The sequence below is a fragment of the Pan paniscus genome, chromosome 10, assembly GCF_029289425.2.
Source record: "Pan paniscus chromosome 10, NHGRI_mPanPan1-v2.0_pri, whole genome shotgun sequence".
Lineage (NCBI taxonomy): Eukaryota > Metazoa > Chordata > Mammalia > Primates > Hominidae > Pan > Pan paniscus.
In genome coordinates, this window is record NC_073259.2 from 104960809 (window position 1) to 104988593 (window position 27785).

Sequence of the window (27785 nt, forward strand, 5' to 3'; positions counted from 1 at the left end):
GTGAGCCGAGATTGCAATGCTGCACTCCAGCCTGGGTGACAGAGCAAGACTCTGTCTCAAAAAATAATAATAAAATAAAAATAAAAATAAATAATAAAATAAAAATATTTAACCAGGATTATGAAATTCAAACTGCCTATTGACCCTGGCTAACAACTAAGATAGACATGATCATAATTGTTGTTTACAATGTAGAGAATACTAATTTACTATATTTCTATTCTGAGTCACTAAAATCTGTTTCTAATTTCTTTAGTTTTGTCATTTATATCAGCTGGCCCCAACGTTTTTGGCACCAGGGACCAGTTTCATGGAAGACTATTTTTCCATGGACCAGGGTGGGGATGGTCTCAGAATGAAACTGCTCCACCTCAGATCATCAGGCATTAGATCCTCATAAGGAGTGTGCAACCTGGATTCCTCGCATGCACAGTTCACAATTGGGTTCACGCTCCTCTGAGAATCTAATGCCATGGATCTGACAGGAAATGGAGCTCAGGTGGAAATGCTTGCTCCTCTTCCACTCACCTCCTACTGTGCAGCCTGGTTCCTAACAGGCCGTGGACCAATACTGGTCCACAGCCTGGGGGTTGGGAACCCCTGATTTATATGTTCTTTTGCTCACTCATTCAGAGTGTATTTATGAAGTATTTTCTATGTGCTAGTTCCAATAGACAGAACAGACTAAATAAGACATTTGCCCTAGAGTCTAATGAAAAAGAGAGAATTTATAGTCTAATAGAAGATAAGTCTAGGCACGGTGGCTCATGACTAATCCCAGCACTTTGGGAAGCTGAGGCAGGAGGATTGCTTGAGTCCAGGAGTTTGAGACAAGCCTGGGCAACATAGCGAGACTTTGTTCTATTAAAACTAAAAAATATATAATAAAACAGAAAGGTGCTTTTAGAAATATAAACCCTTTGCATGAAGGGGAAGCATGTATGTGTGCATGTGTGTATATATACACATAGGTCTATTCATCCTCCAGGTGAAGAGGGAGTGCTATAGTTTTTAAAAAGTACTGAAGTAGAACATGTGCAGAGAATTGCACAAATCCTGAGTGCATGGCTCAATGAATTTATTAGAATTGAAATCACTTAATAACCAGCACTCAGATAAAAAAACAGAATTTTACTAGCACTCAAGAATCCCTTTTCTTGTCTACACTTTGGCAGAGGGGAGGAAATATATCAAACAACTTTTTTTTTGTGTTTCAACAATCTGCTTAACGCATACCTTCCTGCATCATGAGTCACTCAGACCATTGTTAGTCAGTCTTCAAAAATAGTTTCTCTGAGACAATTCTCTCCCTCCTCACAAGCTAAACAGTGATTAACGTCCAGGTGAACCAGAATAAAAATTTCCAGCTGTCAAATTAACAGCCAGAAGGCATTTTTTTTCTTCACAAAAGATGTGTCTAGACTCGTGAAAATTAGAAAGAAAAAATATTCATTAGTTCATCACGTAAAGGGTTATTCCCTCTAACATAATTCCTAGGTTTTCTCTAGTTTAAAATGAGTTTGACTGTTCTTATTTAAAGTCAAGTCATACACATAAAGCAAACCTAATGCGATCTTTATTACAGGAGTAGACAGGAAGCACGCACCAAGCCAATTAGATACTATAGTCCCATAATGTTGCATCAAAGCTGTGGCATGTTATTAGAGACCAAGTGATGTACAGCATCTTTTATTTTGTGTTTAGAAAGCATGGGACAGCTATCTGACCCAAGGGTGAACCAATGTGGATACCGACAGGCAAAGCATCCATTGAGGTATAGGAATCCAGAGGAATGGTGTTTAAGTCTCCTTGAGATGCTAAAGACACTTTTGCGCTAGGTTCTCCTTTAATCTTTCTGAGAAAATCCTCACCACAGTTCAAACAGAATGAGTAAAAGTAAGCGTGGGGCTTCAATAGGCAAAGAACTCAGACTGGGACCCCACAGATCATCTATTTGATGCTGTTTTTCTGTAGAATTAGAAAGGGTGAAGAAAGCTTGAATCACAGCATTTGTGTTGCCAATTTCAATAAAGTCTCCATTGTTTCACAACGTTCTCCAAAGAATCTGAAACCTATTTCTACATAAGCATAACTAGGAGCTTTTTTAGTAAAAATCATGCGTTGTTTTGTTTTCTCTAACTATGGCATCTCCCACAGCACTTGGGACAGTGTAATTGATTAATAAATATTTCATAATTGAATGAATGACTTTGTGGAACTTTCTCCTAAAAATGATGAGGAGCCATTGAAGCATGTTCATGAGCGGAGTGACATGACCAGATTTCGTCTATAGGCAACTCCTTCTGGCAATAGTGTGGAGCATATATTAGAGAGACAGACCAGGAGGTATTACTGGGAGGTAATAGTCCTACTCCAGACTAGAATAAGTGATAGCCTGAACTAAGGTTGAGCGGATTAAGGTGAAAAGTAGAAACTGACTTGAAGGATACTTAAAAAGTAAAATCTATGTGATCTAGTCATTGATGGAATGTGGAGGGAGAGAGAAAATACTAGAGGAGGACTCTAAAAACGATCCTTGAGATTCTGGTATGGTCTTTCGAATGAATGATGGGACAGATGGTTGAGGTAAAAAATACAGTAGTGGGAGGAACAGATTAGGTATCAAATACAGTGAGTTTACAGTAGCTTCTTTAGGTTTGAGGTGGCTGTGGGGTGTCTGATTTAGAGTCAATAGAGTGGAAACAGTTATTAAAGCCATGGGTTTTGATGGTTTTTTTCGCAGAAAAAAGGCATAGCATGAAAATCCAGAGGGCTAAAGGCAGAACCACAGGGAATACAGACATTTAGAGGTTGAGCAAAGGACAAAAATACTGACACAAGGAGCAGGATTGCCCACAAATGACCCTGGGTATTTATTCTAGGATACCTGGATACCAAGCTAGCTGGGATCAGGGACCCATGTACCCCTACTCCCAGAAGGGGAACTGAACCTAAGCTTTTCTCTGCTTGGCAGGGGAAGCTGCAGCATTCAGAGACCCTAAGCTCTCCAGATACTGAGCTGCTGGTGTACCACTAAACTAACTAAACATATGTATTAAGATGTATGCATTTCCTACAAGCCACACATAAGAAAGGCAGAATTTCTTCTCCCTTATGATAATTTAACTTTGTTTTTGGCATCAGATAAGATTATCAACTGACTCATTTTTTAAAAGAATAAAAGAATTTTTTTTTTAAAAAAATAAAAGAATAAAATAAAAACAGGAGCCTTGTAAAGGTATTCACTTTGGGAGGCTGTACATCTATCCTAGCAGGGATGTTACTGAACAAGACATTTTGGAAGATTCTCTTTTGAATTTGCCTCAGCTTGAAAGGGTAAAAATTCATATTTTTAAGGACAAATTTAAGTTTTGGAAACAATCCAAGTTGTTGTTTGTAGTAAAGTTTGGTGGAAAAAGTAAATGACAATAACAAAACACAATCATGTCATGCTATAATGAAATGGATTCTTTTTCCTCTTTAGGACCCTAATGATCTGCTCCATTTTCCTGCCTTTCTCTCATTCCCTCCCTTTCTTTCCAGGAGCTATTGCATAGTCCAGCCAGACTAATCTTCATGAAGCATAATTCCAATCATGTCACTGTCTTTTTCAAAACTTGTCAGTGAATTCTGTGTACTCACATAAAAATGTCTAAACCCTTTGGTCTAGAAGTCTAGGTTCTTTCCAGTCTTACCGAAACTTGTTACTTGTTCTCCCTTTCAGCCCAATAAACTGAACTCTTTTCAGCCCAATAAACTGAACAGAATGTTTTCTGTTCATTCTCTATGCTTTTTTATGGGGTTTGGCTGTGTCCCCACACAAGTCTCAACTTGAATTATAACTCTCAGAATTCCCACGTGTTGTGGGAGGGACCCAGTGGGGAGGTAATTTAGTCATGAGGGCTGGTCTTTCCCGTGCTATTCTCATGATAGTGAACAAGTCTCACGAGATCTGATGGGTTTATCAGGGGTTTCTGCTTTTGCATCTTTCTCATTTTCTCTTGCTACTGCCATATAAGAAGTGCCTTTCTCCTCCTGCCATGATTCTGAGGCCTCCCCAGCCATGTGGAACTGTAAGTCCAATTAAACCTCTTTTTCTTCCCAGTCTCGGGTATCTCTTTGTAAGCAGCATGAAAACAGACTAATAAAATAAATTGGTACCAGTAGAGTGGGGTGTTGCTGAAAAGATACTCAAAAATGTGGAAGCAACTTTGGAACTGGGTAACAGGCAGAGGTTGGAACAGTTAGGAGGGCTCAGAAGAAGACAGAAAAATGTGGAAAGTTTGGAACTCCCTAGAGACTTGTTGAATGGCTTTGCCTAAAATGCTGATAGCAATATGGACAATAAAGTCTAGGCTCAGATGGTCTCAGATGGAGATGAGGAACTTTTTGGGAACTGGAGTAAAGGTAACTCTTTTTATGTTTTAGCATAGAGACTGGCAGCATTTTGCCCCTGCCCTCCCTAGAGATCTGTGGAACTTTGAACTTGAGAAAGATGATTTAGGGTATCTGATGGAAGAAATTTCTAAGCAGCAAAGCATTCAAGAAGTGACTTGGGCTCTGTTAAAGGCATTCAGTTTTATAAGGGAAGCAGAGCATAAAAGTTTGGAAAATTTGCAGCCTGACTATGCAATAGAAAGGGAAAACCCATTTTCTGGGGAGAAATTTAAGCCAGCTGCAGAAATTTGCATAAGTAGCAAGGACCCTTATGTTAATCTCCAAGATCTTTGGGAAGATGTCTTCAGGCCATGTCAGAAACCTTCATAGCAGGGCCTACCATCACAGGCCCTGAGGCCCAGGAGGAAAAAGTGGTTTCATAGGCTGGGCCCAGGGTCTCTGTGCTGTATGCAGCCTAGGGACGTGGTGCCCTGTGTCCCAGCCATTCTAGCCATGGCTGAAAGGGGCCAACATACAGCTTGGGCTGTGGCTTCAGAGGGTGAAAACCCCAAGCCTTGGCAGCTTTCATGTGGTGTTGAGCCTGTGGGTGCACAGAAGTCAAGAATTGAGGTTTGGGAACCTCCACCTAGATTTCAAAAGATGCAAGGAAACACCTCGATGCCCAGGCAAAAGTTTGCTGCAAGGGTGGGGCCCTCATGGAGAACCTCTGCTAGGGCAGTGTGTAAGGGAAATGTGGGGTTGGAGCCCCCATGCAGAGTCCCTACTTGGGCACTGCTTAGTGGAGCTGTGAGAAGAGGGCCATCATCCTCCAGACCTCAGAATGGTAGATCCACTGACAGCTTGCACTGTGCACCTGGAAAAGCCACAGACACTCAATGCCAGCCTGTGAAAGCAACTGGGAGGGAGGCTGTACCCTGCAAAGCCACAGGGGTGGAGCTGCCCAAGACACCGGGAGCCCACCTCTTGCATTAGTATGACCTGGATGTGAGACCTGGAGTCAAAGGAGATCATTTTGGAGCTATAAAATTTGACTGCCTTGCTGGATTTTGGACTTGCATGGGCCCTGTAACCCCTTTGTTTTGGCCAATTTATCCTATTTGGAATGGCTGTATTTACCCAATACCAGGACCCCTATTGTATCTAGGAAGTAACTAGCTTGCTTTTGATTTTACAGGCTCATAGGCAGAAGGTACTTGCCTTGTCTCAGATGAAACTTTGGGCCATGGACTTTTGGGTTAATGCTGAATTGAGTTAAGACTTTGGGGGACTGTTGGGAAGGCATGATTGGTTTTGAAATGTGAGGACATGAGATCTGGAGGGGCCAGGATGGAATGATATGGTTTGGCTGTGTCCCCACCCAAATCTTAACTTGAATTGTATCTCCCAGAATTCCCATATGTTGTGGGAGGGAGCCAGGGGGAGGTAATTGAATCACAGGGGCTGGTCTTCCTTGAGCTATTCTCATGATACTGAAAAAGTCTCACAAGATCTGATGGGTTTGTCAGGGGTTTCCACTTTTGCTTCTTTCTTATTTTCTCTTGCCACTGCCATGTAAGAAGTGCCTTTCTCCTCCTGCCATGATTCTGAGGCCTCCCCAGCCATGCAAAACTGTAAGTCCAATTAAGCCTCTTTTTGTTCCCAGTTTCAGGTATGTCTTTATCAGCAATGTGAAAATGGACTAACACAGTTTTTTTTTGTTTTGTTTTCTCTCCATGTCCAATTTCTACCTTTCTTTTAAGGCACTGAGTGAATGTCCTCAAGCCCATGTGTTAGCCTTCCCTGATTGCTGCAATCCTGTCCAATATCTTTGGCTTCTTCTACCCAAGATAAACCCATCACCCTCCTGCCATGGGAATGCCCAAACTGCTCATTTTGATTATGTAGGGTTTTGTGAGAATATGGTGTCAGTATTAATGCGATGTTTTAGTTATTAATAGCAATGATATATTTAATATAATACAAGGAATTTTTAGAAGTGGACAATAATAAGACACCTAACACAGGTTACATTGATTATAGTGTAGTCAAAAGAGCACACAATCTTTAGAATTTGACAAACTGTATTTGAATCCTAGCTCTACTGTTTATTAGCTGGTCTCTTTAGGCAGCTTGTTTAATATCTCTAAGAACCTACTCTTTCATCTGCAAAGTGAAAAATAACAACATCAGTTTCATAACTTTATTATGAGGATCAGAAGAAAGTCATGGAAAAGACTTTCTAATGATCTTAGAGAGAGGAAGCCCTCTATAAATGTGACAAGATCTGGAAGCCATAAAATATTGCTATTTTGACTGCATAAAATGTAAACATTTTTGCATGACAAAATAATGCCATAACCAAAGCCATAAGAGGGTAAACTGGAAAAATTTTTCTAGCGTTTATGACACATACATTATTTTCATTCTCCCATATATCAATGAAGAAAAAGACCAAATTATTGAAAAAATGGATAGAAGACATAAAATACTCCATAGAAAATGAAATACAAATAGCTTGTAAACATATAAAAAGATGCTCAACCTCGGGCCAGGTGCGGTGGCTCATGCCTGTAATCCCAGCATTTTTGGAGGCTGAGGCGGGCTGATCACGAGGTCAGGAGATCAAGACCATCCTGGCTAACATGGTGAAACCCTGTCGATACTAAAAGTACAAAAAAATTGGCTGGGCATGGTGGCGGGCGCCTGTAGTCCCAGCTAGCCGGGAGGCTGAGGCTGAGGCAAGAGAATGGTGTGAACCTGGAAGGCGGAGCTTGCAGTCAGCCAAGATAATGTCACTGCACTCCGTCTCAAAAAAAAAAAAAAAAAAATGCTCAACCTCACTTGTAATATAACATAAATGCAAAGTAAAACTCAATAGTAGACTATTTTCACCTAACTGGTAAATGATAGGGGAAGTAAGCATATTATTAAGGGAAGTGTAAATTGGTACAACTTTTTCTGAAAAGCAATTTGGTAACAGCAATTTATTAAATAAAAATTTAACCATATACTACTCCTCTGAGCAATTTCCCATCTGGGAATGTATACATCTGTGCTCTCCAGTATAGTAGCCAGTGACCACATTTGGTTACTGATCACTTGAAATGTGGCATACCTGAAATGATATGTAATTTAAGTGTAAAATACACACCGAATTTTAAAGCCTTAGTATAAGTAAAATAATGTAAAATATTTCATTTTTAATTGATTACATGTTGAAATGACATATTTTGGATATAATGGGTTAAATATACTGTTAAGATTAATTTTACTTATTTCTTTTACTTTAAAAAATGTGGCTGCTAGAACATTGAAACTTACATATGTCGTTCATATTATATTCCTTTTGAACCTTGTTAGCATATACAGTTCTACTTGCATGCATAAGAAATTATGTATGTATAAAGAATATCTGAAAAACATCTTTAATATTCACCAAGTCTTTGCTAAATAAAACATGATACATCCAGACAATAGAATATTATATGGACCGAAAAAAGAATCAGACCAAACTGCCCTAAGATGGGGAGCTTTCTGCTAGATATCACTAAGTGTAAAAAAAAAATAAAGCATGGAATAGATGTGTAGTGAGCTAATGTTGGTGTTCAGTGTATATTGAATGAATTTTGAATGAATTATGTAAATTGTACTTATGCATAGAATATTCCTGGAAGATGCACAAGAAATCATTTTTAGTTATTGTCCTAGAGAGAGGAAATTGTGGTTCACCATCAGGGGCTGGAGAAGATTTATTTTTAACTCTACTTTTTTGTATTGATTAAACGTTTTGTAACATGTATTCATTACCTATTTAGAAAAAAACCTGTATTTACAAGTTTTCATTGTCTTTGAAGAAAACAGTCCTTATAAAGAATTTCCCAAAGTCAGCTATGTGAAGGTGGGAGGCGGATGTAAAATCACAAGGCCCTACACAGTAGTAGGTTCCTAAGAAATACCTGTTTCTTTACCTTCCCCACACTTTGGCTAAGAGCACAGATGTCATAATAGAATCTTTCCACATTTCAGAGATCCCTTAAGCATCCCTATCACGTTATGGCTCTAGAGATGTCAAATGTAAATGGGATGAGGCTACACTGATCCTGTGACATGCCCTGGAAGTTAGTTATTTCCCCCCAATAAATCCCAGAAACTTGCCTGCTTACTTTTATATATGTCTCATCAAAATGGAAGGCAGCTTGTATAATGTATAACTTCCCAGTCAGTGTAATATTGTAGGCTGCCTGCAAATTTTATTACTATATTAAGGGCTGAAGCAAACTTTTCCAGTTATTACATCCTCGGCACTAAAATCTTCACTCTCCTTGTCAGTCTCTTGATTCTTTGGCAGTTAAAACACTCTCTTTTAATTCTGTATCAGAAACTCTATGTGCTTCCCTAACCTCTTTGTCTACTTCAATCACCTCTTCTCACTTTGATGAAGTTTGTTGATTGATTGCTTCTCATGGGTAGGACTGGCTTTCCGGCCTTTTGTTTAAATTTAAAACACTGGAGCCATCCTTCAGAAAATACACAGTGCTCAATCAATTGCATTTGCTCATAAAATATCTTTTTTTTTTTTTTTTTTTTTAAACAAAAGTCTCTTGATTCTGCTTCCTCATTTCCATTCCCATTGCCTCTGCCTGAGTCCAGGCCCTCTTCATCTTGTCTAGAATATGTCAATTATCTCTTAACTAGTCCGTGTGCTTTCAGACTCCCCACTGGCAATCCATTTTCTACTTTACTGCTAAATTCTAAAAACAGATTCATGCCTCCATTCATTCATTCATCAGACATTCATTAAGTATCTCCTTTGTGTCGGGCATCATGCTAGGAACTGGGGACACAAAGACTAAATGTTCATAGGCAGACACTATGTTTCTGGAGCTTAGAGTTCAGTGCAGGAAGCCAACGAGTAGACACATGGTTTACAGTGTACAGGGGTGGGCACAGGATGCCCTGGCAGCATCCATCAGGGAAGGAAATTTCCCCAGGGCCCTTGCTATCTGGTCCAACTGTTAAGAGCCAGGAGGAGATGTTCTAAGCAGAGGGAGCAGCAAGGGCCAAGGCTAAGCAGGGTGGTACATGGTGTGTGTGGTGAGTGTGACTGGCCAGGGGGTCAGAGAAGATTTAGAGGAGTCAGCACCAGGTAGTGGCAAAGGGCCTGGGGGGGCCATGCAAAGGAGTTCAGACTTTATTCTGAGGGCATACGTTTTAAGAACAGTGGTCATGAGATTGGATTTGCATTTTATGGAGTTCATTATGGTAGGAGTTTGGAGGAGAGCTGGAGGGATGAAAGACTGGAGACTGGAAAGAAGGTTAGGAAGTGGCTGTTTCAACTATCCGGTCATGAGGATAACCTAAGTCAAGATAAGAGCAGTAGGGGTGCTGAGCAGCAGACAGATTTGAAAGATACTCAACAATAAAATGGACTTGGGTTAGTGATTGCCTCTTTAGATTTTTGTGAGAAGGAAGGAAGGGGAAAAAGTCAGAATGGACTCACAAATGTCTGGCTTGAGCCCTTGGGAGGCTATGAGAGGTTATGGAAAGGGAAATGGCTTGGCAGAGAGAAGATGGTAGCAGTTGAGTACATGGGTCTGCATTCAGGTGAGAGATTTGGATTGGAGACATTCATTCTTCATCCATTTACTCATTTAGTTAATAGGTGTTGAGTGCCTACTACATGCTAGGCACTGTTCCAAGCACAGGGATAGTGGCAACCAAACAGGACGAAATTCCTCTTCTTGTGGCACCTTCATTCCAGTGAAGAAACTAAACAAATGATACAAGTAAATCAATGCATAATGTCCTGTAGATATGTGCTTTGAAGACAAATACATTAGGATAGGGCAAGGAAACAAAGTGTGATGGGGTGTGAGGGATATTTTAGATAAGGGTGTCCATGGAAAAGCATCTTTCAAGAGGTGATATTTGAGCACAAACCTGAATGAAGTGCCAGAGGGAGCCATGGGAACGTTCAAGGGAAAAATATGCAAGGAAGAACCATATGGGACAGCAGGCTCCCTAAGCAATGGGTAGCAGAGGCTGTGGGAAAGAGGCGGAGGGGAAAGGGATGCAGATGTTCGCATAATAGGACCTCTAACAGTACCTGAAAACCTTGATTTCTTGAGTGTATATCATCTTGCTTCCTCTTGAAGCCAACCCTAGAACTAATTCCTTCCTCCACCATCACTCCCCAGCCTCTGATAAATATCATAGCACTGGCAACTTTGTATCACTCGTATTTGTTACCTTGGTACAATCTGAGCTAATCCAAATTAGGGATGGGGTTCACCTTGGTCACTGCAATACTCAGCACAGTGTGTCAGGAGCCGGTCCACAAATGTGTGTTGACAGAACAATAATGACAAACAACAGGACACAGCGAAGGTAAAACAGATGTCTAGGGGAGTGGTAAGTGGTTGGTGATAAGTAGGAACAAGGGATTGCTTTTTTAAAAAACAACTTTATATTTTAAAGCCCTGTAGTTTTACGTATTTCTCTTTGACATCTTTTGGCATTCATTTCCATCTCTCTGACTAATAACTTAATTTGGGATTTTTTTTCAATTTTAGGCTTTATCTATTGACTTTCCATCATAGAAGATGAAGAATCAGTTCCCTCTGCACCCTCCTCCACCTGAACTACACACATATACACACTGCTCCTATCCCTACCAACCCATTATAGCTGTGTCATAATTTTGGTTAAATTAACACTGCATGTTCCCATTTTAATGACTACGTAAATAGTATTCATACCAGGTTATGTGGTATACTATGGTTGTTATTACGACTTTTCCTTTCTTGCACAACTTTTTGTTTCCCTAGTGGTGGTTTTATTTATTGATTGATTTTGTCATTTGGTTAATTGGTTGGTTTTCTAGTTTTCTGTGTCTAGTCATGAATTAAGCTCCAAATCTACTGTTTCCCGGTTCTGTAACCTCTTCTCAATACAATTAGACATGTGAGGTGTGTGTGTGTGTGTGTGTGTGTGTGACTCTTCTTCCTGATGATAGCACTACTGGAATCTTTCAACCTGCTGCTTGCCCTGGTTGCTCTTTGGGCCCCGTGCTCACCTGTCATCCTGGGATTTTTCTTTACCTTTCTGAGACTGGATGTCCTGTCTTCCTGTTTTGGTTTACTCCTTTGTTTCGGTGTATCAGTTCCTCAAGTACCTTTTTTGCTTCTTTTCATTACAGATGTGGTCTCACCATGTTGCCCAGGCTGGTCTCAAATTCCTGGGCTCCAGCAATTCTCCCAGCTCAGCCTCCTGAGCGGTGGGGAGTACAGGTATGAGCCACCGCTCCTGGCCTCAAGTAGCTCCTTGATAAGGTGCACGGGAGGAAAAGTTGTTGAGACTTTATGTGTCTGAAAATGTTTTTATTCCTTCTTGACACTTGAATGATACGACAGCTAGATAATTTTAGAGTAGTAATCATTTTTGCTCAGAAATATGGAAGTATTGTTCTATTGTCGTGTAAATTCTAGTGTTACTGTTAAGAATGGAAGTCATTCTTATTCTTTTTTTTCTCATTAAACTTGGTTTTAATGGGTCTTAAAATTGTGATAGCTTTTTAGTCAAGTTGTTTCCATTAAAAATTACTGATTTTAAAAACTAATGTCTTAAAACTGCCACACACACAGAATAGAAGAAACAAAAAAACACACAAACCCAAACATGGTCCACAAAACAGTCTCCTTTCCTTCTGAAGGTTTTGCAATGCATTGTTATCATTAACCAGTCTTTTACTATTAAACTTAAATGGCCAATTGAAACAAACAGTTTTGACACTGTTCTTCCACGACTGATTAAGACTGGAGTGGCAGGTCTTAGGGATAATATTCATTTAGCTTTCTGAGGTTTCTGGGCAGACTTGGTAACCTTGCCAGCTCCAGCAACCTTCTGGTCCACTTTTTTTTTTCCCCACTGTTTTTGTTTGTTTGTTTTGTTTTGTTTTGTTTTAGATGGTGTCTCGCTCTGTTGCCCAGGCTGGAGTGCAGTGGCACGATCTCCGCTCACTGCAAGCTCCACCTCCAGGGTTCACACCATTCTCCTGCCTCAGCCTCCTGAGTAGCTGGGACTACAGGCACCTGCCACCACACCCGGCTAATTTTTTTGTATTTTTAGTAGAGATGGGGTTTCACCGTGTTAGCCAGGATGGTCTCGATCTCCTGACCTCCTGATCCACCTGCCTCGGCCATCCAAAGTGCTGAGATTACAGGCATGAGCCACCGCGCCCGGCCTGGTCCACTATTTTCATGACATCCACAGCAACTGTCTGTCTCATATCACAAACAGCAAAACGACCCAGAGGATTGTCCAAGAACTTCTCAACACACATGGGCTTTCCAGGAGCCATATCAACAATGGCAACATCATCAGACTTCAAGAATTTAGGGCTATCTTCCAGCTTATTACCATAACAGCAATCAATCTTTTCCTTCAGCTCAGCAAACTTGCAAGCAACGTGAAATGTGTGACAATTCATTAGAGGGGCATGGTCAGCACCAATATGGCCTGGACAGCTCAGGATAATCACCTGAACAATGAAGCCAGCTGCTTCCATTGGTGGGTCATTTTTGCTGTCACTAGCAACTTTGCCACAACAAACATCTTTGACAGACACCTTCTTGACATTGAAGCCCACATTGTCCCCAAGAAGAGCTTCACTCAAAGCTTTGTGGTACATTTCTTTTTTTCTTTTTTTGAGATGGAGTCTCACTCTGTTGCCCAGGCTGGAGTGCAGTGGTGCAATCTTGGCTCACTGCAACATCTGCTTCCTGAGCTCAAGCGATCCTCCCACTTCAGCCTCCCAAGTAGCTGGGATTACAGGCATGCATCACCATGTCTGGCTAATTTTTGTATTTTTACTAGAGTCAGGGTTTCACCATGTTGGCCAGGCTGGTCTCAAACTCCTGGCCTTATGTGATCTGCCCTCCTCGGCCTCCCAAGTGCTGGGATTACAGGTGTGAGTCACCACACCTGGCCCATGGTGCATTTCAACAGACTTTTACTTCAGTTATAATATTGACTGGAGCAAGGGTGACCACCATATTTGGTTTGAGAACACCAGTCTCCACTTGGCCTACAAGCATAGTACCACGACCATCAGTTTTGCAGACATCCTGGAGAGGTAGACACAAGGGCTTATTAGTTGGATGAGTTGGTTGTAGGATACAGTCCAGAGTGTCAAGCAGCATGGTTCCACTGGCATTGCCATCTTTATGGGTGAATTCCATCCCTTGAACCAATGCATGTTAGCATGTGACTTGAGCGTGTTGTCACTATTCCAACCAGAAATTGGAACAAATGTTACTGTGTCCAGGTTGTAGCCAATTTGCTTAATGTAAGTGCTGTTGTTTTTTGCAATTTCCTCTTCTGGCCATAGGGTGGCTCAGTGGAATTCATTTTGTTAACACCAACAGTTGGTTGCTTCGTACCCAGCGTATAAGCAAGAGCACCATGATCATGGGTCTGCCCATTCTTGGAGATGCCTTGAAATTCACCAATGTCAGCAGCAACAATCAGGACAGGAAAGTCAGCCTGAGATGTGCCTGGATTCATGTTTATGATAAAATCTCTGTGTCCTGAGACATCAAATTTCCATGGGGAGGTATCAATAGTGATAACCACGTTCAGTGTCAGCTTTCAGTTTATCCAAGACCCAGGCATGGGGAGGAACCCTTTTCCATCTCAGCAGCTTCCTTCTCAGCAGATTTTTCGATGGTTCTTTTGTTGATGCTACCATATTTGTTGATCAGATGATCAGTGGTGGTGGACTTGACCAAATCTATGTGTCCAATGACGACAATGTTGATATGAGTCTTTTCCTTTCCCATTTTAGCCTTTAGGAGTGGTTTTCACGACACCTGTGTTCTGGCAGGAAACGCACTGTAAAAAAGCCATTCTGATATTTAAAACTTTAGTAACTTTTTTGTTTTTGAGAATATTTAAGGCTTTTCAAGCCAGTGTTATTAAATTTGACAATTTTTGTTTTGTTATGTCTTTCTTTTTAAGACTTAACTTTGTTTTTCTCTCACAAGTGAAGAACATCACTTTATTTCTTAATAATTAGGAACTCTTTGTTCCTGAGATCTTTTTAAAAATAAAGTTATGGTGCATAATATACAAACAACAAATTGCATTATTTAAACCTGATATCTTAATAATATTGAGTCTTCTATCTCATGAACATGATACAGCTCTTCATTATTTAGGTCTTTAACTTCTCTCAGTAATGTTTTGTAGTTTTCAATGCACAATTATTGAACATATTTTAGTACATTTATGTGTAAATATGTCATACTTTTGGATGTTGTTGGAAATGAAATTGTAATTTTTACTTTTCTGATTGTTTATTGCTAGTTTATAGAATTCTATTTTTGTATATTGACCTTGCATAGGACTTGCTGAATTCACATAGCTCTAGGAGTTTTTTTTCTGGATTCCTTATGATTTTACAGTACACAATCATGCTGTCTGCAATAAAGAGTTTTACTTCTTCCCTTCCACTCTGTGTACTTGTTTTCTTCTTCTCCTCTCCCTTCTCCTCCTTTCTCCTCTTCCTATTTCCTCTTCTCTTTCTTTTCATCTTCTTGTCTTATTGCACTGCCTAGGGCCTCCAGAAGAATGTTGAATAGGACTACTAGTAAGACTGGGTGTTCTTGTGTTAATCTTAGGAGAAGACATTTAGTCTTTCATCATGAACTAAGGTGCTCTCTGTAGGCTTTTTGTAGACGCCCTTGAACCAGTTGAGGATGTTTCCTTCCTTTGTTTTTTTCAGTTTGTCAAGCATTTTAAATCATGGATAGATATTAAATTTTAAAAAAATGTTTTTGCTTCATCTATTGTTATAATTATATGGGCTTTCTCCCTCATTTTGTTAATATGGTGAATTATGTTAATTGATTTTTGAGTGTTAAACCAATCTTGGATTTCTCGAAGAAATCTCACTTGATTATAATCCTTTTTATAAATTACTGGATTTACTTTGCATATATATGTGTATCTATATAATTTTGTCTCCATGCATAAGGGATATGAATTATGGATATTTCTTATAATGTCTTTTTCTGGTTTAGTATCAGAGTAATACTGCCTCTAAAAAATGGGTTTAGCAAATATTCTCTTCTTTTCTGTTTTCCTAAAATGTTGAATTATTTCTTCATGTGTTTGATAGAATTCAACAGTAAAGCCATCTGATCCTGGGGTTCCTTTGTGAGATGGCTTTCTTAATTTTGAATTCAATTTTTATGGTACATATAGGGCTATCATATTATCTATTGCTTCTTGTGTCAGTTTTAATATTTGTCTTTCAAGGTATTCATTTGTTTTAGTTGTGACCAAATTTATTGACATGGAGTTGTTTATCCTATTCCCTTATTTTTGTAAATATCCTTTGGATTTGTATTGATGGCTTCTCTTTCAATCTTGATATTGATAATTTGTGTTTTCTCTTTCTTATTGATAAGTCTAACTAGAGATTTCTCAATTTTATTAATCATTTCAAAAATCAGCTTTTGGTTTCATTGATTTTTCTCTATTGTTCATCTTTTTTCAATTTCATTGTTCTGTACTGTAATCTTTGTTTAATTTGTTCTCTTTCTAAGTTTCTTAAGAGAGAGCATAGATCATTGATTTTGGACTTTTCTTTTTTTCATAATATAAACACTGATTTCATAATATAAGCACTGATTTAGCTGTTTCCATGAATTTTTATTGTATTTTACTTATCACTCAGTTCAAATATTTTGTGTTATTATTAATATTTGTGATTTGATTTTTTCCTTCACCTATGGGTTATTAGAAGGAAGGTTGTTTTATTTCACGTTTGGGGCTTTTCTAGATGTGTTATTGTTTTTTATTTATATTTAATACTGTTGTGATCAGAGAGTATTGTCTGTAAGATTTATTCTGTTAAAAATCAATTGACTTGTTTTATAGCCCAATATATGCTCCATCTTCATGTATATTTGAAAAGAATGTTTATCCTACAGTAGTTGGCTATAGTGTTCTATAAATGTCAGTTAAAATAGTTGATAGTGTACAGATCTTCCACATCTTTTCTGGTTTGTTTTTCTTATCTGGATGTTCTATGAATTACTGAGAAAATTCTGTCAGTCTCTAACAATGACTATGGGTATGCTTTTTTCCTCCTTTAGCTTTGATACTTATTCTTCATATATTTCAAAATTCTCTTATGTTCACGTATACACTTAAAATTGATAATGGCTTGTGGTTATTTACCATTTTATCATTATGAAATATTTCTCTTTGTCTCTAGAAATATTCTTTGTCGTGATGGCTACTTTTGGAAATCTGTATATGTTTATATAATTCATATATTAGCAAGGCTTCTAACATTTGGCATCTATTGTTCGTTAAACTATTATACAGAACTGAGGAAACAGTGTGTACACAGGCACAGCGGCACAGACAAAAATGACAGGAATGTTTCAGGGCCAGTAAGATTTGATGAGGCCGCAGCATCAGTGAGGACAGAGGAATGGAGGTTTCCATTTGGCCCTTTACGCTGTGTTATGGCTCTTGACTGTATAGCATAAAGGTTGGGGACAGTCTTTGCAGTCTCATGGTCCCAGGTTTAACTTCTGAATCTACCATTTATTAAACTTGTAACCTTGGACAAGTTACTTCACCTCTATTTCCTCATATGCAAAATGGGGACAAATAATAGCACATACTTCATGTGTTTTTAGAAAGATGAAATTATATATATATTGCATACATACACATTACGTCTATATACACAAATACAGTGCTTAGTAAAGTGTTCAATAAATATCTATTTTTATATGTATAACTATTATTATATCATATAATATGTATATATTATATTACATGTATTATTATATATATTTTCATATAGTCTAGTCTCAATTTTCCTGCTGGCTTCAATTTTCAGAGATTTAATTAATTGCCCTTTTTGTTTGAAGTTTTCTTTTCTCCATTTGCTCCCATTCTCCCTGCCCCCATTCCCTTACTGTACTTTCTTAGTTCCCAACTTTCTGGGCCTCCTCCCTGCCCAAATTGGATTTCATAGCCTCAAGAACTGCAGACTGTACAATTAAGGTAGTTGCTGCTTGCTATCTTTCTCCTTTTGCCACTCCCCCATGAACCTCAATAACTTGGCTACGATTTCAATTTCTGCTCTGAAAAAATGCACTTATTAGAATTTTCCAATTATCTGCAATATGAATGCAGATAACTGGGGCTGATGTACCTAGTTCAGAAACACACCCCATGTAGTTGTGATGAAAGAATAACACTTTTTGCAGAAGAAATGCTCTATATTTATGATAAATATTCTTAGCAAAAATTGTCAGTAGAGCTATAAAAGGACCTTTGGAAGGGGCACTTGAAAACTCGGCTCAGCAACTTCCTTTTCCACCTTGAAGTATCCCCTTCAAAAGAATTCCCAACCAGATGATGTTTGATGTTCCTGACCTCACAGCATGATGCGAAAGAAAGATCATGGGTTTTGAAGTAGGTTAGTGCAGACGCCTACTCTTTGGGTTATTTCTCAGCCTGAGCGCGTTTCCTGGCTTGGAAATCGCATGTAGGAATCCTTTCCTAAATCCACATCCACAATAGTTTCCCTTATTATGGGTCTTCGTGCATCTTATACCTTTCATTATCATAGTTTCACTTTCCATTTAAGTATCTAATAACGTCAGCTTCCTATAGTGGACTGTAAGCTCCACAAGGCCAAGGACCACGAGAATTCACTGTACCCCTGTATCCCCAGGCTAATCCATCACTGTACACCCAAGAGTCTAGCACAGTGCCTGGCACACAGTAAACAGCAAGTGAATGACAAAGAAGCAGTTGGCAGTGGCCGGAGCTCCGTCGCTGGGGCGTGGAGAGGGCCGCCCCGGCCCGCAGTTCCCGCCCTGGCACTGGGATAACTTCCCCCGCGGATGCCCAGCGCCGCCCTCACCAGACCCTCTGTACCCCGACTTCTGTCCGGCCAGAAGCCACAGCCGCACGCAGCGCCTCGCCCCGTGACGTCACTCGGGGCGGGACTTCCGGCCGCCGAAGTTTAACAGTCCAGGCGGGAGCCGGAAGCCCAGCGCGGAGCCGGCCGCGGCCCCCTGTTGTGTTGCTGCGGAGAGGTGAGGTTCCGGAGGCCCTGAGGTCAGCGGTCCCCCGCCCGCCGCGTCCGTGCACCCTCCCGATCCTAAGACCCGCTCCGTCCCCCTCAGAGGGCGGGGCGGCGGTCCTTGGGCTTTGCGTGCCCGGAGCGGTTGCTGGGCGGGGGCGCGGCGGCGCGCTGGGCTGGGAAGTGTCCGGGGAGGCGCGGGCCGGGGTCGCGCACCTCCCGGAGCCTTGTGGGGTGTGCTGCCTCCGAAAAGTTTGCCTCGTCTCCACAAGTCTGTCTCCTTTTTTGTCAACCTCAAGTACTTTTCTTTTGGCAGGTACTTGGATGCATTTTACAGGTTAGCCTCAGTTGAGCTGTTGTCCTGCAAGTAAAGTGTATTTTTGGTGATTGAAAGTTGGAGAACTTTCATTTCAGCTGAGTGGTGTAGTTGAATTGGTTCCTGTAGCCGCTGTCCCTAAACCCAGGCCGACGTTACCGCCTTGTGTCCTGACTGCTAGCTTTCGACGGGACCGTCTTTGAGGGACTGATGTAAAGTCTCTCCCTTAATGCTCAGTTCTTAGAAGACCGAGGTAGGTGGGCAGATGGTCCTCTTCCCCGCCCCGCTTTAAGAGCCGAAAACAAACATTAAATCACCCGGCGAGTTGTGTTTCCTAAGTTGGAGCAGGTCGTTTGAACCCAGTTTTTCTGAGCCCAGGCCTCAGTGATCTACCCACTACACCCCGCAGCTCACCAGGCCTGGTTAAGATGCAGTTAGACACAGCTTGCAGTTGTGGTTACAGGGCTTAGAGATCGCTTTTCCAGCAATTCACTAGTTGTTCCTTGACTTGGGAACCAAGGGGGCACGTGTTACACATGTTTAAGGCTCCAAATCCAAACATTGTGTTACATCTCTGCAGGTGACTTTAATGGCTTTTAGTAGCACTGTATCGGATGAATGGAGCATAAGGAAGCACATGAGTGAATTACATTAACTTTTTGTCTCGAGAATGAAACGTTTCTATAATTCTGTCTTTAACTTGTCCTCTGAAATGGCTTATACTAGACGTAGGTGTGCTGTTGTATTGGTGACTCGGGGACCTGCCTGTGACATCACTAATGCTGTGCAGTAGTCTTGCACTTTCCATGCTAGGAAGGTGTGGGAGGTATAATTCTGTGCCCTCTCCCTTTCCTTTTCTCCCATGTACTTTTGAGCATCTTTTTTTCTCACTTATCGTTCATTACTACCTGTTGCTCTTTAAAGTGCCTGCCTAGAGCAGCTTCTTTGCCTTCTGTTTTCTAGACTTCCTTGGTTTGTGAAATCACCTTGTTAGAATTACGTGTTTCAGCTGTATGCTCTGAATAAATGATTGAAGGCATCGTAGTCCAAGTATTGGTATAGGGACTTAGTGGCATCTCATTTGACCATATTGCTAATTTTAGAGTTTTGGAAAAACTGGTGTGACTGGATTCTGACCTGCAGAAATGCTAGTTTATCATACTTTTTTTTAAAAATTAGGAAGTTACTTATTAGTAGTTATTTGTTGTGAAACTGCTGTGTGCCAGGAATGTTTCAAGACTCTGGTGTGGGGAGACAGACATTATAAGAACAAATAAAAATTTCAGATAGTGGCTGGGCACGGTGGCTCACGCCTGTGGTCCCAGCACTTTGGGAGGCTGAGGCGGGCAGATCACCTGAGGTCAGGAGTTCGAGACCAGCCTGACCAACATGGAGAAACCCCGTCTCTACTAAAAATACAAAATTAGCCGGGCGTGGTGGTGCATGCCGGTAATCCCAGCTACTCGGGAGGCTGAGGCAGGAGAATCACTTGAACCTGGAAGGCGGAGGTTGTGGTGAGCCGAGATCACACCATTGCACTCCAGCCTGGACAACAAGAGTGAAACTCCATCTCAAAAAAAAAAAAAAAAAAATTCAGATATTAGGAAGTGCTATGAAAAAAATGAAATCAGGTATTGGGATATAGGGTAAACTGGTAAGTCCCTTACCAGGTAAGGAAGGGACTGCGTTAGCCAGGGTGGTCAGGAAAGGCCTTTCATAGGAGGAAACATTTGAGCTAAGACCTGAATGATGAGAAGTAGATGACCATGGGAATCTGGGGAGAACATCTTAGGCACAGGGAGCAGCAAATGAAAAGACACTGAGGTGAGAATGACTTTGCCTTTGCATGAGGCAGAGAGAAGGCCAGTGAAAAGAAAGAGGAGAGTTACATGGGGGCCAGGACATATAAGGCAGGCTAAGGAGGCTGGATTTCATTATCATTACTGTGAGGAGCCATTGGAAGGGTCAGCTAAGAGAATGCGACCTGGCTTATGTTTTAGGAAAATCACTTCAACTGCTTTGGTGACTGCACTGTTTGGAACAAAAATGAATGAGTTAGAGCCACTTGTTTTAGATTAGATTTTGACCTTTTTTTGAGTATGTCTATTCTTAAATGTTTTTAAAATACATTGTTTTAAACTATTTGTAGGCGCAGTCATGCAGGAAAACCTCAGATTTGCTTCATCAGGAGATGATATTAAAATATGGGATGCTTCATCTATGACATTGGTGGATAAATTCAACCCACACACATCACCACATGGAATCAGCTCAATATGTTGGAGCAGCAATAGTATCCTTTAAAAAAAAAAACACACACACAAACCGCTTATTAGGTTAAACAACCACTGTCAATGAAACTTTTGCATGTGCCTCATACTGAGTAATGTATTTTGCATTGCTACCAAGGATAGATAACGTAAAATAGTAATTTACAAAACAATATATCATATGAATGCACTCTGATTTTATCTGTTGCATTCATTTAAAAAAAATTTAGTTACAACCCACTTCATTTGAAAACACTGCTATTAAAAAAAGTATATTCTGTCTACACCATAGAATTAGTTATCAAAAATTTCTTATTGAACCAAATGGAATAAGGTTGGTAGTTGTGGAAATAATTCCAAAAGGTTTTGGAATGAGTTTTTGCATCTACATTTGGGTATTTGTGGATCTGAACTGAAAATTAAAGGCAGAACTTGAAGGCAGAAGCAAGTTGGGGAGGAGATAAAAAATTGTCCAATATCTCCATCTTACTAATGTACTCTCCATATCTTCCTTCCTCTCTGTGTGTGTGATGAAAATTACATTTCCTAAACAGACATAGTAAAGTTACCTAGATTGAACTTTTCTAAGCTTTTTATGTTTCTGATTGACACCTTCCCTGTCTTGGTGAGCTCCTCAATGTGGATAAAATAAAATGAGGGAGTGAAGACTGTAAACTAGGGTTTCTGAACCCTGTGCTATTGACTTTTTGGGGCAGAAAATTTGTTGTGGACCTTTCCTGTATGTTGTACCACGTGGAGAAGGTTTATTGGTCTTCACCCGTTAGGTACCAATAGCCTCTAGTTGTGACAACCCAAAACGTTTCCAGAATTGCCTGAATCACTCCCAGTAGAGAACCACTGCTGTGACCACAGTGCTACTATCACCTTTTATATGAAAATGTTTTATGTAATTGGTATGTTAGAAATTTTCTTTTGTGAAACTCATATGCTATTTCTTAACAAAGATTTAACATTTATCTGATTTTTATCAACACCAAAGTATTCTACTTTCTGATAAAAAAATCAAAGCTTTAAAATGTGACTGGTTCAGGAACAAAAATATTAAAAGTTTTATATGACTTACTATTCTTGCATGTATATAACAAGAAGGACAAATTTTCTTACTGAATTAAATTTACCTCCTTATCATTCCTTGATTTTGCAGTAAAACAAATTACTTTGGTACTCTGTTAATCAAACTCATGGTGAAGTGACTACATTTTTGAAGGACTTTCCAGATGTGTAATAGGGAAAATATTTTAAAGAGAGCGACAAGTATATGAAGTTGCTGTTCTCTATTTTTAGATTTTCATTATGTTTAGAGCTTAATTTTCCCTCTTACTATATAAGAGAAAGGTAGCAATTTGTAGTAAGATTATTTTTTGGTTGACTTTTGTTTTAAGTTTTACTAGGAGTTGGCATTTACTGATGTGCTACTTAATAGTCTAACAACAAAACTGATGTAGCTATGAGATAGTGTTGTATGACTTTTGGAAATTGGTCTTACAGTTTTCTTGCATGAGCAGATGTGTACTGAAAGCCTTCATACAGTCTTATTCTTAATAAGGCTTTGATCACTTCCATGGAGGTTAATTACTGAAGAACAAGGAGTTCCCAGCCTTAGCAACTTGGGGTCCACATAGTATAGATTCCAAGAATGGGGTTAATGTGAGACACCAGAGAGATTAGTTTTTTGTTTCTTGTCCTTTAACTTACGTTCCTCACTTTCTCATGATTTCTAAAACTACAAGAGAAATAAAAAAGAACTAGATTATCCACCCACATTATGTTTCAGTCCTTTTTTTTCTATATTCTAAGGAGAAAAGTAGTGGTAAACAGAGGAAGAAGTCAAGGAAAGGGAAATGGTTTTTCTCGCTGTGGTAATATCTAGGTAGAAATGATTTGATTTGCATCATGTATCATAATAAAATTACAGTCTATGCTCTGTTTACGAAATACCTGAAAGTTATACAGAACATTCAAAAGTTAATGCAGTTAGGGATTCTGAGTGTCTAATTAACTTTTCTCCATTGCTTTTACTCACAGATTTTAATTGCTAAAAAGCACAGATTTAAACTTCTGATATTTTAATTTGTTATGGCTCTCAAAATCAGACTCTTATTCTTAGTTATATTATTGTATTTAATCATTTTAGTTTTGAAATACTTACTGTTTTGTGTTTACTGATTGTTCCACTTACAATTCATGTAAAAGAAGGTAAATAAAATTACATTTTATTTAAAAATTAAAACTCATAACACAATTCCTATTTAACCATACATATTTATAAAATATTTGCAAGTTACTGTAATAGTCATTCTTAATTTAAGATTGAAACATTCTATCACAAAAATTCATGTTCTGGGAAAATATCAGGCCTTTTTTTTTTTAAATAGAAAAATAGGAGACTAGTGTGGATGTTTGCTTCCTAGTTTAGATTGTTACCAAGCACTAGGTTAATAAATATCTTGAACAGTTTCTGTAGATGAAAAGGTTGGTTGATATTTGCTGATGCTGCTTTTATCATGCTCTCATTCTTGAAGGATAAAATTAGCCCTTCTGGCCTACTCTTTGAAAACAGAGTAGTATTTCACGTGGGTTAAATAGCTTTTGAGTGATAGCAGAGCCAGAAAGAAGGCTAGTTCTTCCCTGCAGTAGTAGCAAAGAGAATTAGTCTTAGTAATTATTAATAGTAATGTGAGCCATTTTTGAAAGCTACTCTGTAAGCTATACTCATTGCTTGTCTTCTTAGTGTGTTAGCTTTTATAATTGCAATTCTTATAATAGTCTAGTGCTATAGATGTTCATGGATTGTTTGATGCTCCATAACTCCTCATTTAGATAACTTTTTAGTAACAGCATCTTCCAGTGGCGACAAAATAGTTGTCTCAAGTTGCAAATGTAAACCTGTTCCACTTTTAGAGCTTGCTGAAGGGGTAAGTGATTTTTTTTTTTTTAAACTTTTAAAAATCTTAGTTTTGCTTGACTGGCAATTGCTTATTGTGGTGCTTGCGACTAAATATAAAGGTTTTTAAAAGCATTATTTTTAACTTAAGCTCAAAATAATATAGTAACACTTAAAAATGAGATATGTGTACTTACTGAAGTATTTTTAGGTAAAATAGTTTTGAATATAGGGGAACAATTGAAGACTTGAATTTTGTTGACTAGGCACTTCATTTCTCCATTTTCCCTCAGTGGGAGAGGATCTCTGTTGCTGCTATTTTAGGACGATATCCCACATAGGTTACTAGGTTGACCTGAGCATATAAACTCTAATGACACAGCACTGCTTTACTGATCTTGGGCTCAGGACCATCAGAAACAGACTCACAGCTGATGGTAGCTCTCTGCTTCAGATTCTGTCCACCTGTACTGAGGGGCCTGTCTGAGCCTCCCCCATACTCTCCTTAAACAGGTTGGCTTTGTCAAAATGAGCTTAGGTCGCAGGGCGTTTAAATGAAGCTCTCACTACGTACTGTTGCCTTATCCTTTTTTTTTTTTCTTTTGAGATGGAGTCTCGCTCTGTTGCCCAGGCTGGAGTGCAATGGTGTAATCTTAGCTCACTGCAACCTCTGCCTCCCCGGTTCAAGCGATTCTCCTGCCTCAGCCTCTCAAGTGGCAGGGATTACAGGTGCCCACCACCACGCCTGGCTAATTTTTGTATTTTTAGTAGAGACGGGGTTTCACCATGTTGGCCAGGCTGGTCTTGAACTCCTGACCTCATGATCTGCCCACCTCGGCCTCCCAAAGTGCTGGGATTACAGGCATGAGCCACCACACCCAGCTTATCCTTTTGTTTTATAAGTTAATCCCTCTGATTAAGGATAATACTGGCTTCTTCATTTCTAGTCACACACTCTTTGAAAGCCATTTCTTTTTTAAATAAGATAAGATTTAAATAAAAAGATATGGTAGTTGATAGCTTTTTTTTTTAATTTCAAAGTTTTTCTAGCAGATCTTAAATTATTATGAATTGCCATAATTTTACACACTGGGATAGGTAAAGTAGCCCAATTAGAAAGAAAACAGCAGGACAACTGAATAAAAGCTCAACTAATTTAAAGAGGACTCATGATTTTTATCAATCCTCTCCTAAAGGTATCCAGTGGGATTGACCTGAACTTCAGTTCTAACCCACAGATGTTGGAGACTGGGACAGAGGGAACATCTGCTAACAGGAGAAATGGAGTTTGAGGCACTCTGTTTAACCTGACTTAAGCAAAATCAAGGCATAGAATGTCTTGGTCGATAAAAGGCAGACTGAAGTCTTCAAGAGCAGGCAAAACATCTTAACCATCTTTGGATCTTTGTATCCTAAGATGTTCAAAAAACTTGTTAATGTCAACATCAAAACAATTTCAACTTCTACTCTACCACTATATATATGTACTACTGTTATGCATTATGCCTTAGAATCAGTGAATCAGTATTTGGGAGCTTTTTTTTAAAGTATAAAAATAACAGATGGTATTTACAAGTGTGACATAATTCTGAGAGTTTTGTGAATATTCCAAATTAGTTGCTATGATTTTTAGCCCTCTTTCCCACAGTTAACAAATTGTATCATAATGCTGTTGGATAAAAGTAAGATTAGTTGAGTTCAAATTTTCAATCTATTTTAATTTAGTTATGAAAATATTTGCAAACATTGGCTTTTTAGCTTTTACTAGTAATGTTTACAGTAACATATTAATGTGCTAATAACCTTTTTGTAACTTCGAAGTCCTCTTACTCGTGTATTATTTGAAGCATTAGACCTTTTCTACTTGAGAAAATAAATTATGATCTTAACTGATTTTAAAATTTTAGAGTAGAACTTTAAGTTCATATTTATTTTCTTTGATTTTGCATTTCACCTCTTTAAAGTAGAATGTACCTTTGCCTTGCACCTTGAACAGTACAGGATTCCTATAATAACCACACAATTTCCATTAATTATTTAAGTTCATTAGTTGCATTAATAATACATTATCATAAAAAAGACCTATCAACAGGGTTAGCCAGCTCTAAATATAATTTTTATTTTGAGCCTTTAAGAGTAATTGTAGTTGTTGTGATGATTGGAGTCCCAATATATTGATCTTCAACGGACACCATCTTTTTCTATTTTATTTAAAGGCTGTTTTGATAGTTCTTAGCAAACTGTCCTGATTTGCAGTGACAACCAGATCCTAAAGCTTCTTAGTCTCCCTCAACTAAAGTCAATTCCTAGAATGGTATCTGCAGGAGAATTACAGCAACTATACTGAAACATTGATGTTGTGTGCATCTTGCTATTTTTATATGTTAGTTGATACTCTTGGTCAAAATTTTAGAGCTAGAAGGAACCCTGGGGTCCACAGAAGTGAACGCAAATCTATTTGATTTCCTTGAAGCATTTTTGACCCCCTTAAAAGCCGTTGGATCCATGTGGAAGAAAGACAGTAAGAGAGTGGCTCTTTAGTACAAGATTAGCATGTTTATAGTATTTGAACATGCAATGGGGGAAGGGCTAGAGGAAGGGGATCATATGCACCCTTTAAAGAATCTCTTTTGAGCAGAGGATATTTCTGAGAAGCATGGATTCTCAAAGTAAGAACAGTAGATCTAGTCTTCACCTTTCGTTTCTCAAATGCAGAAACATAGGCTCAGAAAGGTGAGATGATTTGCCTAAACCTACATAGCTTGCCTTTTAACTTTTATTGAAGTCATGAAATGTCTCCTTTGAATTTGAAGAATCCAAGGATGCACTGTGGAAGTTCCAACTAATGTGACTTCGTAGTTCATCTAAAGGTTACATAGGAAAAAAATGCAACACTGTTCTGTGTAGCATAGTTACTGATGGCACCACCAAATTGGTGACACTCAAAGATACTCATTGAGAAGAACTTGACAACATCTGTATTTTAGCCATTCTATAAAGATGGAGCATGGATATGGGCCTTGTGCTAGTGAAACTGACATTCTGGCGGGGGACAGGCAGTAAACTAGTAAACAAAAAATACCCAGATATTGGTAAGTTATCATGCAGATAACTAAAATAAGATATTGTGATAGCAAGTTACATTAGGTAGCCACTGGAGGTCCCTTGAAGTGTGGTGGCACTTAAGTTGATATCTGTTGACCAGAAAGTCTTCCAAACAGGGTTCAGCGAATTTAGCTTTCTAGGCAAGGAGAATAGCTGTGTAGAAGCCTTGAGGCAAATATAGGGTTGTATATTTAAGGAATGGAAGGTCAGTATGGCTGGAGAATTAGTGGATGAGGAAGAAAATGGTAACAGATGAGGTAGGGCCCAAATAATAGGACTTCGAAAGCCAGGTAAATGTTTGGAGTTTATTCTTGGTGTGATTGGAAGCCGTTGAAGATTTTTAAACAGGAAGGAGACATGATCTGATTTACATTTTTAAAGTCCACCCTACTTATGAAGGATGGAATATAGGAGAGCAGGAGTGGAAACAGGGAAACCAGTTAGGAAGCTGCTGTCGTAGTTTGGTAAGGTTTGGGTTAGTGTTAGTAGTAGCTATAGATAAAGGGGAGCCCATGTGGGATTCATTCTTGGGTTGGAGTTTAGAGAGCTTACTGATAGATTGGAGGGGAGGGAGAACAAGAAATCAAGGGTTATTCTGGGTTTTTATCTTGAGAAACTGGATGATGTCTTTACAGAGATGGGGAACAGTTGAGGTCAGGCTTTGATGACCTGATGTCTGAGACTTGGTCTCCT

The 27785-nt window shown here is 39.2% G+C and overlaps 1 protein-coding gene and 1 pseudogene across 11 annotated transcripts in view; one reads left to right on the forward strand and one right to left on the reverse strand.

The window, feature by feature from the left end:
* Positions 1-13083: 13083 nt before the first annotated feature.
* On the reverse strand, positions 13084-14530 carry LOC117974285 (putative elongation factor 1-alpha-like 3; annotated as a pseudogene).
* Positions 14531-18240: 3710 nt separating this feature from the next.
* NEDD1 (NEDD1 gamma-tubulin ring complex targeting factor) overlaps positions 18241-27785 on the forward strand; it is a 77762-nt gene continuing 68217 nt past the window's right edge. For 2 of the 11 annotated variants that reach the window (XR_008620468.2, XR_008620469.2), the window contains exons 1-3: positions 18422-18509; positions 20962-21105; positions 23924-24018. Coding sequence is in view for 2 of the 11 variants with exons in the window: in XM_055096011.2 (XP_054951986.1) it covers positions 18821-18833; positions 20962-21105; positions 23924-24018 (252 nt within the window). In the remaining 9 variants the exon portion in view is untranslated. Of the gene's footprint in view, positions 18510-18812; positions 19066-20961; positions 21106-23923; positions 24019-27785 lie in introns of all 11 variants that reach the window. The other 9 variants (XM_055096011.2, XR_008620466.2, XM_003832618.5 and 6 more) reach the window with 9 other exon arrangements.